General features: G+C 44.9%; 1 protein-coding gene across 50 annotated transcripts in view; it reads right to left on the bottom strand.

The window, feature by feature from the left end:
- LOC119957389 (calcium/calmodulin-dependent protein kinase type II subunit beta) overlaps positions 1 to 17,157 on the bottom strand; it is a 313,459-nt gene that overhangs the window by 133,282 nt on the left and 163,020 nt on the right. For 41 of the 50 annotated variants that reach the window (XM_038785348.1, XM_038785349.1, XM_038785351.1 and 38 more), the window contains exons 6-7: positions 7,007 to 7,079; positions 2,455 to 2,557 (exon numbers count right to left, since the gene is read on the bottom strand). In XM_038785348.1, coding sequence (XP_038641276.1) covers positions 2,455 to 2,557; positions 7,007 to 7,079 — 176 coding nt within the window. Of the gene's footprint in view, positions 1 to 2,454; positions 2,558 to 7,006; positions 7,080 to 10,609; positions 10,683 to 17,157 lie in introns of all 50 variants that reach the window. The other 9 variants (XM_038785350.1, XM_038785361.1, XM_038785398.1 and 6 more) reach the window with 1 other exon arrangement.

The following is a 17,157-nucleotide window of genomic DNA, read 5'->3' as shown; positions in this document are numbered from 1 at the left end:
GGTCTGGGGTGGGGAGGAGCACCGAGTGTCGCTCTATGCGGACGACCAATTGTTGTATGTGCGGACCCGGTGGGGGGAATGCCGGTGGTGATGGGGATTCTCTGGAAATTTCTCAGGGTATAAGCTCAACTTTGGGAAGAGCGAGCTGTTTGTGGTACACCCGGGGGACCAGGAGGGGGGGGGGGGGGGGGGGGGGGGGGGGATGGATTGGTAGGCTCCCACTGAAAAGGGTGGAGAGGAGCTTCAGGTACTTGGGGGTTCTTTTAAGAGGTGGGACATGCTGCCGCTGTCTCTGGCGGGTAGGGCGCTGTCAGTCAAGATGACGGTGCTCCCGAGATTTCTGTTCCTGTTCCAGTGCCTCCCCATCCTTATCCCGAAGGCCTTTTTCAGGCGGGTTAATAGGAGCATTACGGGGTTTGTGTGGGCACACGGGACTCCGAGGGTGTGACGGGTGTTCTTGGAGCGGGGCAGGGGGGGCTGGCGCTGCCCAACCTCTGTGGGTATTATTGGGCTGCCAACACAGCAATGGTGCAAAAGTGGGTAATGGACGGGGAAGGGGCAGCATGGAAGAGGATGGAGATGGCGTCCTGTGTGGGCACAAGCCTGGAAGCGCTGGTAACGGCGCCGCTGCCACTCCCTCCAACGTAGTATACCATGAGCCCGGTGGCAGCGGCTACCCTCAAAATTTGGGGACAATGGAGGCGGCACAGGGGGGAGGTGGGGGCCTTGATGGGGTCCCCGATACGGGGGAAACCACCGGTTTGTTCCGGGGAGAATGGATGGCGGGTTCCTGAGTTGGCACAGGGCAGGTGTCAGGAGGCTGAGGGGCCTGTTCATAGACGGGAAGTTCGCGAGCCTGGGTGAGCTAGAATGGAAGTTTGGGCTCCCCCGGGGAACACCTTTAGGTACATGCAAGGGTGTGGGTGTTTGCCAGGTGGCAGGTGGCGGGGTTCCCTGTTGCCTCCGCGTGGGGTCCAGGACAGGGTGCTCTCGGGGGTGTGGGTTGGAGAGGGGAGGATCTCGGAAACGTAGCAGGTGATGCAGGAGGTAGACGAGGCCTCAGTGGAGGAGCTGGGCGAGGAGATTGAGGAGGGGACATAGGCGGATGCCCTAGAAAGGGTGAACTCCTCCTCCTCTTGTGCGAGGCTTAGCCTCATACAGTTTAAGGTGCTGCATAGGGCTCATATGACCGGGACAAGGATGAGCCGGGTTTTTGGGAGCGAGGTGTTTAGGTGCTCAGGGAGCCCAGCAAACTATGTCCATATGTTTTGGGCATGCCCAGCGCTGGGGGAATTTTGGAAGGGTGTGGCAAGGACGTATAGAGGGTGGTGGGATCCAGGGCCAATCCAGGCTGGGGACTCGCAATATTTGGGGTTGCAGAGGAGCCGGCAGTGCAGGAGGTGAAAGAGGCCAGCATTCTGGCCTTTGCGTCCCTAGTAGCCCGGCGGAGGATTCTTATTGTGGAAGGATGCGAGGCCCCCAAGCGTGGAGGCCTGGGTCAATGATATGGCGGGGTTTATCAAATTGGAGAGGGTGAAACTTGCCCTAAGGGGATCAGTGCAGGGGTTTTTCAGGAGATGGCAACCATTCCTAGATTTCCTGGCAGAACGATATAAAAAAAGAGGTCAGCAGCAGCAGCAATCCGGGGAAGGGGGTTGTCTCTTTTCTTTGTTTTGGGTTGAATATTTGGTCTTTGCCACTGACGGGTGTTAATTTATTTTTTATCTTTTCTATATACAGGGGGGAGGGGGGGGGGGGGGGCGGCTCTGTTCTTTTTGTTCTGAGTATTGTTTTGTTTTGTTTTGTGAAAATTTGAATAAAAATTATTTTTTAAAAAAAGGAGACCATTCAACCCATCGAGTCTGCACCCACCCTCTGAATGAACACCCCACCCAGGACCACTGCCCTGCCCTATCCCCATAACCCCACATAATGGGCAATTTAGCATGACCAATTCACTTAACCTCACATCTTTGGACTGTGGGGAAAAAACCGGAGCATCCGGAGGAAACCCACGCAGACACAGGGAGAAAGTGAAAACTCCACACAGTCACCCGAGGTCAGATTTGAACCTGGATGCCTGGCGATGAGACAGCAGTGCCACTGTGCCGCTCATTTAGCTATTTACTCAGGATTCATCAACACTTTGGACAAGATACATTTGAACAACTCCAAGGAAATTAAGTCATTTCAACCCATTTTCCTTTTTGCAGCCCAACCTAACTATCCATTTTCAAACTTAACAACAAAGTTTCCATTTTCAGTCTCATTGTTACACAATCTCATGATGCAAAATATAACACTGGATGTAGATGGAAATTCTGCTTTTAGCACCAGGAGATTTGTCTATATCTGACAATGAAAGTACATGATATTTGGCAAAAATCACAGAAAAACAGAGGCAAATATGCCAAGTGCTGGAAAATTTACAGTAAAAGGAAATGCATCACTCACCAAACCATGCCTGTTGTTCCCCTTGAACTTCAATGGCCAGACCAAAGTCCGCTAGCTTCACTGCGGCTCCTTTGCATTTACTGGCTAGGAGTAAATTTTCAGGCTTTGGGTGTGGTTTTGGTGGAAGGAAAATCGCCATTGTTATGCAACAGAATTCTTAAAGCAGGAGCAATTCTTTGATCAAAAACTCAATCTGCACTTCAAAGCCTTCATTTATTTGCGCGAAGCATTAATACATGAAGGGATGTCCTCACACATCAATTTCTCCATTGACCTGAAATGGAGAGAGACCCAAGTGGGTTCAGACACCTTCCAACTTGGTCATTCAAGTCCGTTTAGTCTGCACCATTCAATTTCTCAGAACCAATTGGTAACTATTTAACTGGTTAGTGAGTCATAAGGAACATGGCTTGAGCACAAGGAAATACATCTACAGGCAAAAGTGGCTGCAATTTTGAACTCACTTCAGCCAATGCAATTGATGCTTGGTTAATTTTTAATTTAATATCAGAGATTGATAAGAGTTCTGTGAACTAAAAGTATTGAGAGATATGGATGAAAGGCGGGTAGATGGAGTGAGGTCACAGATCAGCATTCATCTTATTTAATGGCGGAAAATGCAAAAGTTTGAATGATCTATTCTTGTTCCTATGTTCAATGTTCAGAAGGACATTAGGTTAGATAGTAACCTGCAAACTCAGCCTGTCTCAGAGGTGAGGGTGGATAATGAGGAAGAAATCAAGGGTCGATGTACACCTATCTTCCTATCATTCTGGCCAGGAATATTCCAAGGTTGATGACTACTCTGCATTCAACTTGGCAGGTATAACAATGGATGCACTGTGATAGTCCTCAGAGCCCTGGACTCAAAAGAGGCAAAAAAATTCAGGAGTCTCATTCATCATCATTTGTCTATGTGGATGGAGAGTCAGTCAGCTGAGCAGAGGGTTCTGCTCGACTCTTGCACCCCACAGCATTATAGGTCTTTCCAGCATTGGAAACAGAATGTGACCAGTGTTTGGGAAACTACGTCCCGGTCAAGCATCAATTCCTTTGGTCAGAAGCAGAGAGGCATGGAAGACTTACAGTCAAGCATAATTTTTTTTTTATGACTTTGTTTGTCAACAGATCAAAATAATTAAATACAGCCAAATAATTGATGGCAAAAAAATTGCTTAATTTCATGAGCAGCAGGGCTAGGTAGTGAGCTGCTTAAAATACTTGAAGCATTAGTTTGCTCCCAGGCTGAGAGAAAGTTGCTGAATTCAAGCTCAGTACTTACTTACAGGACAAGCAGCTGGTACTCCTCTGGAGGTGGAGGTGGCTGCAGTCCTTGTTGTCCGTGCATGTGCATGTTTGGAATGGGGTGGGTGAAGTCCGGGGGCACTCATGCAGTGCCATTTGGGGTGAAGTGGGGGTGAGTCAAACCATGGACCTTCCATGAAGGACCAGGTTTGAGAGCCACGTCAACCATGGAGGATTGATAGGTCACCCAGTGTACCTGGCGAGAGGAAGGGGAATACAAAGCTACTGGATTCAGAGCAGAAAGGTTTAGGCCTTTGGATGAAACCAAAGTGGAACTATTACCCTCAGGAAAGACAGGATATAACTGATTGATTGAGAAAAAAGAATGTTTGCACCCACCCCCCCCAACATACATCAAAACCAAATAGAAGGTGATCGATTGGTGACTTAAAATTATTATTTGGGACTGTGAAGTAACACATATCATAGACGAACTTTAAAGGTCACCAAATCTTGGGCCTGTTTGTTTCTTCAGTTTGCAGACAGCAGCAGGCTTGAAAGCTGTTACTTTTTGAGGGATCCACGAATTAACCGTCAGGTGCATTGCCTCGTGCACCATGATGAATTCATAAAGACTGGAAATACTCCCAATATTTACAAGTCACAAGATACCAAAAAGGCAAATGTAACACACAGAAAAAGCTTCTATCAACACTGTGAGTCTTTAACACATACAAATATTAGTAAACATTTATTTACTTTTTAAAAGTCTTATTTAATATTCTTCACTATGTAAATACATAACAATAAAAAGTATTTTGATATAATTGTGCATAATCTCACAATTAGAAACACGCATTCTGATCTAAAACAGCCATGCTATTTCCAGCACATCCCATTGGCAGAATTTCCCAGCCAAAAGACACATGCAAGCAGGGGCAGGGCCACCAAAGCCTCAAGTCTTGTTAGAGAGAGCTGGTAATTTTAACACAAATTTTCAATAACATCAATCTCAAGCCCCCTCCACCCTCCCGACCCACCAACCGAAAACTTGGTTGTGATGCACCATAAGGTGCAGCACAATGCAGGCGTTGCTGTTTCTCATTCAGCGATCACACAAACAGTACTCCAAATCTTTCACTGGTGCTTCGAAACACTCGGCCTCTGAATTTATTGGAGTTACTCTTCCATCTTAGTTGCAGGTCTCTACATGGTGGTTCGGATGTCTGAATGAGAGCACTCGACATCAACTGTACAAGGCCCATCTGCAAACAGCCAGGCCAAAATTATATTCTATAAGAAATCAGTCAGATTCTCCCCCGCAACATCACTCACATTTGTTATGATGTTGAGCTGGGTTTTTGACGAAATATCAAACCTGAAGTCCATCTCAAACTCTGATCATTTAATAAAGTTGACTAAAGGTGACTGCACTGTCTGACTGAGTATAAAAACAAAGATGGTTTAAATTTTAGACAAGTGGTTTTGTAAGGAAAACTGTTTCAAGGCATTTTCTCACATCTTGGAGACGGCCCCACAAGAGAGGACCACAAAACACCAGCTTTGGAGGATTTTATTCTGGAGGATCAGGATTCTTCTTCTGCCAATTCACCCTCCTGTCTCTCAGCCTGACCTGGTTATGCTCAAAAACTCTTCAGGCAGCACCAATCAACATATTCTTAGCTACTTAACAGATAATGATTGAAGATAAACTCAATGGAGTTGTAGTTGGGAAAGTTCCAGTTAACTGGTGGTTTTACTGAGCATGAAAAGCATGGCAGAATGGCACTTCCCTGGGTTTCTCTCTTCTGTCAATGTTTTAAACTTTAGAAACAATTATTCATGGACGGCACGGTGGCTCACTGGTTAGCATTGCTGCCTATGGTGCTGAGGACCCAGGCCCGATCCCAGCCCTGGGTCACTATCTGTGTGGAGTTTGCACTCTCCCAGTGTCTGCGTGGCTTTCACCCCCACAACCCAAAGATCTGCACGGTAGTGTAGCCATCTGGGATGGCCACTTACAATAAAAAACATGGACGGTCGCAAAGCATAATGGGAAAAATGGACATTGCAAGGTTCAGGCAGGCTCAGAGCCTGAATGTATATTTGTGAGCTAAGAATCCAGACAGTATCAAAACCCCCAACCGATTAGCATCTTGATGGCTCATCTCCGTAAGACAAAAGACTGATACTTGAGCAACCGATACAATCCCAGACATTTTGGCGCCACTCCCTATACTCAGGAAGGGTAAACAACAGGGTCAATAACCACTTAAGACACGCCCAGCATCAAGGCACCCGCCCCTTTATTGGCTCAAATCGAAAACACTGATCAAGAATTACCCAATTAATGGGGTCCAAACCGAGAGACCGCTCAAAAGAGCGTGAAATTCCCCTAGGATAAAGAGAGAGACCACTATGCGTTCGATCTCTCTTGGACCTGGTGCTCCGGCAACGTCTACTTCCAATTGCAGCCCCACCAGAAGCAAGGTCAAGTTCAATGCCCACTACTAGATGGATGAGCCTAGCTGAGCAGCAGTTACTTCTACAGACCCGATAGACCCAGATTCGAACAACAGCCACTGTTCCTCTGACCTAAGCCGGGTGTCTGAAGTTAAGTACAGGTTGTCATAGTTGATAGGTGTAGTTTAACTAGTAGTGTCTATGTTGCATAATTAATTGTGTGTGTAAATAAAGTACCCTCGATCTTGAACTAACTAACTGGTGTTTGGCTCTTTGATCGATATCCGGTTGAACCTTGTGGTGGTATCATTTGATATCTGGCGACTCAGAGCATCATAATCTCGATACCCAAAGAAAGAAGGGCAATCTTATAAATTGCCAAATTTATAGCAGGTAAAAAAAGGCAACAGTAGGTGGATTGGCCACACTAAATTTCTCTTTAATTGGAAAAAATGAATTGGGTACCTAAATTTTTTTTTTTAAAAGAAACAATTATTCATGATATCAAGCCCAAATCCTTCAGAAACCCTTCATCCAATATCAAAGTTTATGAATGTTTAAAGTATCAACATTACCATAACTCCAATTAAGTTAGACAGTGTTTAGATAGGGACCTTAGCCAGAGTTTTACTGTTGCATCTATTCTCCCTTAGCCCCCACCACTCTCAATAGAATTCTCAAAAAGAATGATCTGTCAGGGAATGAGAAAGACAAGCCCTGAGTTCCTTGATCTGTGTTAAAATTACCAGAGCTGCCAAGAAATTATAAACAGTTTACCAGAATATGTAAAAGACACAACTTGCTCGGGTTACAATCTCGCCATCATTACTACAGTACAACTCACCTTAAGATCTCGATGGACAACACCCATTTGGTGGCAGTGCAGTACGGCCTCCAGGATCTGTTGAATGCAATGACTGCATGCAAACACCAGGGGGCGTGTTAGTTGCAGGTGAGTCTCACATGGCACAGACTGGCGCTCTCTCTCTCAAAAAACAAACAAGTCTCAGCAAAATGCCAGGCCAGGGCAAAGCAGGAGTAAACCAGAGCTGGTTCAATCCAGCAGGCAAACTGCAACAAAACCACCTTTCTGTTTGAACTGTTACTCATGGCTGAGGTAAGCAGGCAAAATCAGCCCAATGTTGTCATGGATCACTTTAATTCTAAATCAAACGGACATCCCATGAAAGCAGTTTTCAGCTGATGTGGAATTTGCTTCAAATGGTGATTTTCACTGCTGTAAGAGTCTCATGGGTAAACACAGTGATTAAATGAACACACGTACACAAGCACTGAGTCCTAAGTGCTGTTCCTGAACTAAAATGATGACCCACAGCCAGCCTCACTCTCCAGTGGATGCAGAAGGTAATTATGAAAAGGATGCCCACCTGAATCTCCTTGCTGTGATCTGGTTTCAGGAGGCCAGCTCTCCCAGATTCCTTGGCTCAATGTCCAAGGATTGGCCTCTCGGATTGCTCACCAAACGGCAATCAAGAGTATTGCGGACTCATTTACCATCACTTCCTTTACATCGGCTCAGACCAAGCCAGATATTCAGCCCACCAGAGGCAGGAATCAAAGTTGAAACCTGGCACATCACTCACCACAGAGCTCTGATGTGATCTGCCTGACTCCACACTTCTATTAGGAGCCGTTAGGAGCCATTAACTAAACTGTATGAGATACATATATAAGCAGAGAAGCACAGCCATAAAGCATAATCACTGCATAAAGCCAGTAACAAAGAGTTGATACATCTATCACTGGGATTCAGAAACTGCTCGCCTTAAGCTCCCAACTCTGCTCAGCCTAGGAAATCACTTCATACAAACTCAATTTGAAACTTGTTATATGTGTTTTTTTCAAATCACTTCTCTGCTTCTGCTGTAGTTCCCTGGATGTTGTTATGCTCATTTGAAACAAATTTTGTTCATAGGGGTGCAATGTTGAATGGTTCTTACATGGCCGCCGAAGAGCACTGCAGTTCCTGCAACTTCCACTTTCAATTCAAGACCCACAGAATTCAAATCAATATCCCATTGAGACCAGTGTCATGAGAATCTTTTCTTCGGAACAAGAAGTTTCTCTGAATTGTGAGGCCATAATTTCACAATCATGTTGTGCTGTTTCTATGACTAGAGATTATGCGCAACAGGTTAAACAAATAGTTAAAGTGTCCTTGAAAAATGTGAAAACTGGGGACAGCAAGATGGCAAAGTGTTAGCACTGCTGCTTCACGGCGCTGAGGACCCGGGTTCGATCCCGGCCCCGTGTCACTGTCCGTGTGGAGTTTGCACATTCTCCCTGTGTCTGCGTGGGTCTCACAGCCACAACCCAAAGATGTGCAGGTTAGGTGGATTGGCCACATTAAAATTGTCCCTTAATTGAAAAAAAATAATTGGGTACTCTAAATTTTTTTTTTAAAAAAGGAAAATGTGAAAACTGGTTGCCATATGGCACCACAGAATATTCATGATCCAAAACGATACAGAGAGAGCATTATCAACTATGTTCATTTGAACAGGTTTTAAACACTCACCTTGGTATTTTTTACAGGTTGCAAAAATGTGGTTTGCGGCTTGGTGGACTGTGGCATAGCCCTTGGTGGTTATTTGGGAGTTTTTATTGAAGGCACCAAACCAGGGGTGGCCCCCTGGGAAGAACAGCTCCATGCACTCGCTGAGGACATCGTGTGAGAGATCAATAAAGGCTGGGAGACATTAGGAAGTGAAGGACAGTTGGCTCAGAAAGAGTTAACATGGAACAAAGCCTCTTCAGAGACTGATCATGAACAGGCAGAGGATCATGAGATCCTCACAAATACTCATTTACCCTATCAAAATCTCACATAATGGTCCTCAATAAAAATGAATATCAGTTCGATCCCGGCTCTGGGTCACTGTCCGTGTGGGGTTTGCACATTCTTCCTGTGTTTGGGTGGGTTTCGTGCCCAGAACCCAAAAGATGTGAAGGGTAGGTGGATTGCCATGCTAAATTGTCCCTCAATTGGAAAACATGAATTGGGTACTCTAAATTTATTTGTAAAAATGAATATCAAATGATTGTTCTTAAAATGAACAATATTCACGCAGGGAAATGGAAAGGAGCCAGAATTGTTCAGGCCAGTGGGCGTGGATGGTATAGTGTATGTTATGCTCATTAGTGAAAGCGATAACCCTGTAATAAACTGGTTGTAACCTTTCCCACAGTAAAGTGAAACACTCAACTCCTGGCAGCTGAGTGTGGTTATGCACGAGTATTGCAGGGCACTATGTATATCCAAGTCAAAGAATGATCTCACTTTAACAGAGGAAAACTATTGGCTTGCCAAATTTCTTTTCTGCTGGTGAAGTAACACCCCCACCCCGCTTAACCTCTGGTGCAGCAGAGATGGTGGCAATTTCTTATCTGTGAAATATCAATTGTTGGTCTTGAGGTCCAAAACAACCTGTGTCCTGCAGCAAGACCCCAGTGTTGACTCTCTGAAAGCCGACGACAGTAAGTTGACACTCTGAAGGTCAATCTCACTGTTAACCTTCTGTGGCCTGCAGACTGACGCCATTTTTATTGAACAGTTGACTGCACTCCAACCTCAACCTTGACCTGCAGTGGCCTGCAATCCAACGTCACTGTTGACCCCCGAGTCCTGAAGATCGATCCCATGATTGATGCCCTGTTGCTGGCACGCCGACCGCACTGTTGATCCTCAGCAGTCTAACTCCGACACCAATGACTCAGTGCCCTGCAGGAACACCCCAGCAATGACCACAAGTGCCCTGCTCATTTGATACCAACAATTGTTTGAAACTGAGGTTGTTGCAGCTGCCACAAGGAGGTGGGAGTGGTTTTAAGCTCATGCTTGGCCCTGGCCACAAACCAGTCTGTGCTTCTCTTAAAGAACATTGTCAAGAGCAATAAAGCATGACAGACTCAAGAAGGATGGGAAGGGTGGAAGTGCAATCGTACCCTTGAAGTCTCAAAGGTCATGATGGGGCAACAACTTTCAAAATAGTATTTTTCTTTTAAATATGGAAATGTTTGTGGAGGGTGGGCTTACTGTTTCCAATATGTGCAGTAAGTTTTCACTGCGACATGGATTCTGTTTTTTTTAACCTTGCAAACAAGGTGATGGAAGGGTAAAGGTGGAGAGGAGTGGGGCAGTTGAGAATGAGTCACATTCATCATTATTTTGTTGTCCCCATCAATTTCCTTTAGATTGCCTGTCACGGCTGAGTACCCAAGAGACTTTTGGGAATGGTAGTGGTAGCCATGCAAAATAAGTCTTTTCAAAAAAATGTAAAATAACGACACTAAAGAGGACGAACGACAAGAGGCAGAAGAAACTCTGCACCTGTAAAAGTGACACGATTTTAGACTCAAGCGTATCATTATTTTAATTTTTTTTGGTTCTTTTTCTTCATTTCTGTAAACGTTAGAAGATACTGACCTTCAGGTCCCTGTGTACTATGTCATGTTGGTGAATATGATTAACACTGTCTAGAATCTGATGAATACAGTGACTGTAAAACAAAGCGGGACAAGGAGAGACAAGTGGGGGAGGGGGAGTGGTAAGGAGAGGGAGGGGGAAAACCATAGGACTAGTGAATGTTGTGGAAGTGAAGAGGAGAATCATCACAGGGGAGGAAGAAATGGACAGCTTTTTTTTGGCACAAAAGACATTCACATGGTGAACAACAGCACTAGGTTATGTGTGGCAACTCACACTTCTTTTGGCTTCAGGCCTCACACAGTTAAAGCAAAGACATCAATCTGCCAAGAACACAAAGAGTGGGACCATTTCTAAGGTAATTTCTGACTGGCATGACCCTCAGATTTTTTTTGTACAAACAAGGTAGTTATCTTTAAACCAACCTAACACAAGCACCCAATTCAAACCAAAACATCCAGTCAGAACGGCGGGGATGGGGGTGGGGGTCAGTGGCCTTCTGAAAGCTACACAGATTTATTTTCAGTTAGATCCTAGTTTAGCGGCTTTGCTCTTTTCAATTCCTATTTTCATGCAAAATAAAAACCCACTAAGTCCAAATAAATGCTCACTTTCTCATGTTCTGTGGCCAACGTAAGGCGAGAGTGGAAAGCCGATTCTGTAATGTTTGTGTCCCTGGGTCACAGACATGCCTGGAATGATTAACCGGGCATGTCTTGTCCACTTCTGAAACATGCAATGCAGAGTTGATCACTCCCACTTGACTGGACAAAAGGTGATAGGTGGAACATTCTTTCTCCACTCCCTCCCTTCCACTGCTGCCCATCCTTGACACTGCAATTTGGGGAAACAGAAACATTAGTGCATCAAAATCCCTGTTACAATAAGCAAGAACCAGCTGGCCTCACATGTAGATTCCCGGTGGGCAATGCAGGCTGTTAAACTACAAAATGGTGCCCTTCCCAATTTAAGCTGAACAGCTTCCTGTGGATACCTGGGTGATTGCTGCTGATTGCAAGTGCCTTAGGTGAATTAGGAAGTCACCAAATCGCTTGTAATTTCTGCGCTCCAGTTCAAAGGCCAGTTTGGCTTTTTTTTTTAAAAGTACTGCTTGGTATCTTTACTAAGAGCAGATGGTCAGAGCAAATTCATAGGAGATGCAAGGCATATATACAAGCAGATCTCCTGTGGAAGTGCTCAAGGAGTCAAAGCACATACTGTTTGATATCTACTGGGATTTTTATCCACAATGCATGACTGGGATAATGTATGAAGAAGACCTCTAAAATAATACTCAATCTTCCATTGAACTGTGCAGAAAAGTTAAGTCACATATCTTCAAGTGAAAGAGGCAGGGAGGTTCAGGGGCAAGGATTTTTAAAAATAAATTTAGAGTGCCCAATAAATCTTTTCCAATTAAGGGGCAATTTAGCGTGGCCAATCCACCTACATTGCACATCTTTGGGTTGTGGGGGCGAAACCCACAGAAACACGGGGAGAACGTGCAAACTCCACACGGACAGTGACCCAGAACCGGGATTGAACCTGGGACCTCAACGCTGTGAGGCAGTTGTGTTACCCACTACACCACCGTGCTGCCCTAGGGGCAAGGATAAAAGGACCTGGGCACACAGTCCCAATCAGTGTCTATCATGTAAATAGTCTTTTTAAAAAACATTTCTAATGTAAATTTTTTTATTACACCTTTCATGTTCTCAGGATGTCCCTAGAGTGCGTCGGAGCCAATGAATAAATGTTGAAGTGTAATCACTGTTGGCAGACAAGGCAGCCAATATCTGCAAAAGGAATACCTACCGACAGACAGCAGTACAAAAACAAAATACCGCATCAGCTGCAAGTCTGAAATAAAAGCAAAAAATGCTGGAAATGCACAAGATTTGGCAGCAGCAATCTCGAGAGAAAAACAGGTTTCACAGATGTGAAATGTTAACTCTTGGCGCGATCTAACCAAATTGCAACAGGATCCTGTGAGAGAGAGAGAGCGTTTAGCTCGGTGTTTCCCCTACTGGGACTTTGTTGCAATCTAGGGCCTCAGCGGGGAACGCCCCACCAAGGCCACACTTAGCCTCGTGTCCTGCACTGAGGAGCTCCCCACGCTGGAACTCCTCAGTGCAGGAAGAAATACAGGCATCCCAATCTCGCGACCACCTGACGCGATCCCCGAACCCCCCCCCACCCCAAAGCCCCAATTTGCATACAAGGGTATCACCAGGCTGACACCTTGGTAGTACCAGGTGGCACTGCCAGGGTGCCACCCTACTCAGAGGGCAACCACTTGGGGACACCAATCCTGTAAGACCTCCTCAAGTGCCATTCCGTCTCGTCCCAGTTTGTGGAGACCAGCACTGAACGCCACTCACTCGAGGTCTCCAAGGAGAAAGGATTAGATCCAAGGACTGCGGTAGTTCAGGCAAGTGCATATTAGAATGAAACTAGCTGGCGTGCTCTAATATGCACATTTGTCAAATACTGATCCCTCCCTCAATGAGCAGGATTTCAATCGGTACGCCTCAAAATTGCGTTCGCTCTCGCGAGTTGTGCAAGCTGGGTAGATCCCTGAAGAGGAGTCTCCTGCCATTTACCGGCCACGCTGTCATTCAAGCTCAACATGGCCGGTAGATCACGCCCTCTGGTTTCTCTCCCATAGACTCCTCAGACCGCTTGAGTGTTTCCAGAACTTTGTATTTTTGTTCTGCAAACAGCAGTGGGGTAAATGCCAAGATGATCTCCTGTCTGAGGTACAAATATTGATTCAGACTCTGGGAGAACTCCCCTGCTCTTTTATGCTGAGAAGTTACTTCCTCCGAAGTGCACTGGACATGTTAGCTGTGATTATGTGCTCTAGTCCCTGGAATGGGATTGAATCTATTACCTTTTGACTCCGAGGTAACACTGAAACACTCACCTTTCCAAGTTTACAGTCAGTTACTAAAAATAGGCAGAGAAGTTTATTATCAAACAAGTTGACAAGTGCATGCAGATGTATATATTATCTCAAAGATCTAAATGAAGTTTTTAGGTTGTTAGATATCAGGAAAGAGGGGGACTGGCCAAATGGGATGCAATGTTGTGTTACTAATTAAGAGGAACAAACTGGTTTTGCAATAGTTATCAAGCTCAACTTTGCAAGGGATGCCTTCAGTGAAAACTGACTTTAATAGACTTTATCTCTTCAATAAAAAGTCCCATCTTTCTTTATGCTGTATTTTTGACCCGAAGAATGGTGTTAGGGCTATAACAAACAGAAGAATTGATAATGGAAAAAGTAATAAACACAGTTTACATGATGGACACTGCGTGGGACTGTGTGCTCTGGTCTTTTTTTCCGTGGCCTCCAAAATTCCTGCCTCCTTCATTGGAAGATATGTGATGCAACTTCCGTGCACAGTTCAACGGAAGATTAAATATTCCATTATGAGTGTTTGACATACATTAACCCAGTCATAATAATAAAAATAATCTTTATTGGTGTCACAAGTAGGCTTACATTAACACTGCAACAAAGTGAAAATTCCTTAGTCGCCAAAATTCAGCACCTGTTCGGGTGCAATGAGAGAGAATTTAGAATGTCCAAATCACCCAACAAGCACATCTTTCAGGACTTGTGGGAGGAAACTGGAGCACCCGGAGGAAACCCACGCAAACACAGGGAGAACGTGCAGACTCCGCACAGACAGTGACTCAAGCCTGGAATCAAACCAGGATCCCTGGCACTGTGAAGCAACAGTGCTAACTACTGTGCTACCGTGCAGCCCATGTGTTATGGCTAAACATTCCAAGTGCTATCAAACAGCTGAACAATAAAAAGCGGCGAAATGTTTTCAGAGGACACATCAAATCATTCATATAAAGGTGGCTCATGTCAGCACTGATGCCTCATGGTGCTGAGGGCCTGGGGTTGATCCCAGCCCTGGGTCACTGTCCGTGTGGAGTCTGCACATGCTCCCGTGTCTGTGTGGGTCTCACCCCCACAACCCAAAGATGTGCAGGGTGGGTGGATTGGCCATGCTAAATTGTCTCTTAATTGAAAAAAAAAGAATTGGGCACTCTAAAAATTAATTAAATATAAAGATGGCTCAAATCGATTGTAGACCCCTTTATTTGTGAACCATATTTTTGGCCTGCCTAGGTGTTCAAGCCAATGGACAGCCCCCATATGGCTTCCAACGCCTCTGCTCAAAAGGTAATTTGGACTAGGCCTTGCAAAGTGGCTTGTCTTCCAGTGGTGTCAGCCATGGTTCAGTTGGGAACACAGTCACATCTGAATCAGAAGATTGTGGGTTCAAAACCTCCTGCAGAGACTTCGGCACAAAAATCTCAGCCGAGGGGGTGCTGCACTGTCGACTGGATGAATCATTAAACCAAGGCTCTCATCTCAGGTGAGTATAAAAGATCACACCAAACTATTCAAAGACCAGCAGGTACGTTCCCCCACTGTCCTGGCCAATATCTGTTCTTTAACCAACATCACTGGAACAGATTATCTGGTCATTCTCATATTTGCTGTTTTTGTAGGATTGCTGTGTGAAAAATATATGTGCATACATTACAATAGTGACCATGCTTCATTGACTGTAAAGCATGTCCCAGTGCTATTTAAATGCTAGTCTTCCTTTTTCTCTTTCTCTCCCTTCAAGTATAAAGAAAAGGATATAATTAGCCAAGGATGTTGCAAAACTCCTGGGCTTGACAATCAGAGACTGGCTGTGGAATTCCCATGGACCTTCCCTGCTTGCTTGCCCAGGGACAAGGGGGCTAATTCCAGTCCTGTCACTCTACTGTGATGAGTTAACGAGACTCGGGTTGAGGATTGACCGATAAGACTGAGGCAAGACCCTGACTGACGCAGGCTCTCCTCACCCACTTCAGGCATTAGGACAGGAATCCAGGAATTGTGGATGGTTAATACCCATCCATAATAAATAAGTAAAGACAGCAGTTGTTAATGGGTTATAAAAACTGAATTACAATGATGGGGCAACACCCTTTATTTAAAACAAAATCCCTTTAGCCTTTTTATCACCTCCAATGTAAAACAAAAGGCTATCTTGTTCTACTCTAATGATTATAATTAAATGCTGAGGATCACTTGAGAGAGGCAGCTTTGAAAAGACCAAATTATATATTATTGGACCAGTGAGGCTAACAACCTACTTGTTTTAAACAATGCTGTATAACAAGACTCTGGCAAGTAATACCATAAAGTGGTGCTGTAGCCCTTGTACAAATTAAGTACAAGTCAATTATCACTGTTAAGCAAACCACTTCCTTCACCTCTTGTTCATCGTTGGCCGACAAGCCAATCGATTTGAAAGTTGGTCATGTGAGTAACCTTTCCATGAACCTGTGAATAATCACTTGGAAAAGATGAAATAGTGCAGTCACAGTCTGTAACCCATCAATTCATTCTGGTCTTTGAAGCCAGGGTACATGAGAACAACCACGGGGAAGGGAAGCTTCCCTGACAGTGGGCGATTCCAAAAAGACATCTATTTTAATCTTCCCCATCACTATGAAAATTTAAGGGAACAATGCACAGGCACAGTTTAACTTTTCCCACTGTCTATTTTTGACAGGATTAATTAATTAACAAAGAACCTCAACATCTTTGCACCATATCTTATCCCTTAATGGAAAATGAATAAACTTTCACTGATTTGGTATTATGTGAAGGATGCTGAGAACATATGGCATCAAAGATCCAGAAAATGTAATGTAGAAGGGCAAAGGGGCAACACGGTGGCACAGTGGTTAGCACCGCTGCCTCACGGAGCCGAGGTCCCAGGCTCTGGGTCACTGTCCGTGTGGAGTTTGCACATTCTCCCCCATGTTTATGTGGGTTTTGCCCCCACAATCCAAAGATGTGCAGGGTAGGTGGATTGGCCACGCTAAATTGCCTCTGAATTGGAAAAAATTAATTGGGTACTCTAATTTTTAAAAAGAAAAAAAATTGTAGGATTGAAAATACCTCCAGCACTGTACTAAAAATGAGAAAACGGTGCAGGTAAATTCTCAGCGGGACAGAGCCCTCTGTGGATTACCTCTGTTGGGATTGCCTCCCAGATGGGCTTATCCATAATTGGGCATGCTTCCAACACTGGCATGCACTGAAACCATTACCGGGTTGGCTCAGAGCATTGGAGGGAACTTGATTAATTGCTGAATATTGCTAAGCTTTGTCATTGCAGTGGGAAGGTGACCCGCCTACTCAAGGGAGACCAGAGCCAGGGGCCCCAAGATTAGATACAGCAGTCAGCAGGCATTCAATGAAGTAAATTATGAATAAGGTGCAAACATTTTCAACGTCCGGCCACAGGTCAACGTGGGAGATTGCGAATACGGTGCCAGTCATGGAGGAAAATCTATCCAAGCGGGACTGTTAAAGTTATCTGAGATGGGCAGACGCATGTCGGGAGAGCAACAAAGTCAATCATCAAGCCTCTTGCTGCCATCTCCGCAAACTCCAAATTCCACCTTGTCAACGGGTTTATTAAAGGTTCACTCTCCTCAATGCTGCTTTCTGATTT

Source organism: Scyliorhinus canicula, chromosome 26, assembly GCF_902713615.1.
Source record: "Scyliorhinus canicula chromosome 26, sScyCan1.1, whole genome shotgun sequence".
Lineage (NCBI taxonomy): Eukaryota > Metazoa > Chordata > Chondrichthyes > Carcharhiniformes > Scyliorhinidae > Scyliorhinus > Scyliorhinus canicula.
This window is presented reverse-complemented; position numbering and strand designations above follow the sequence as displayed.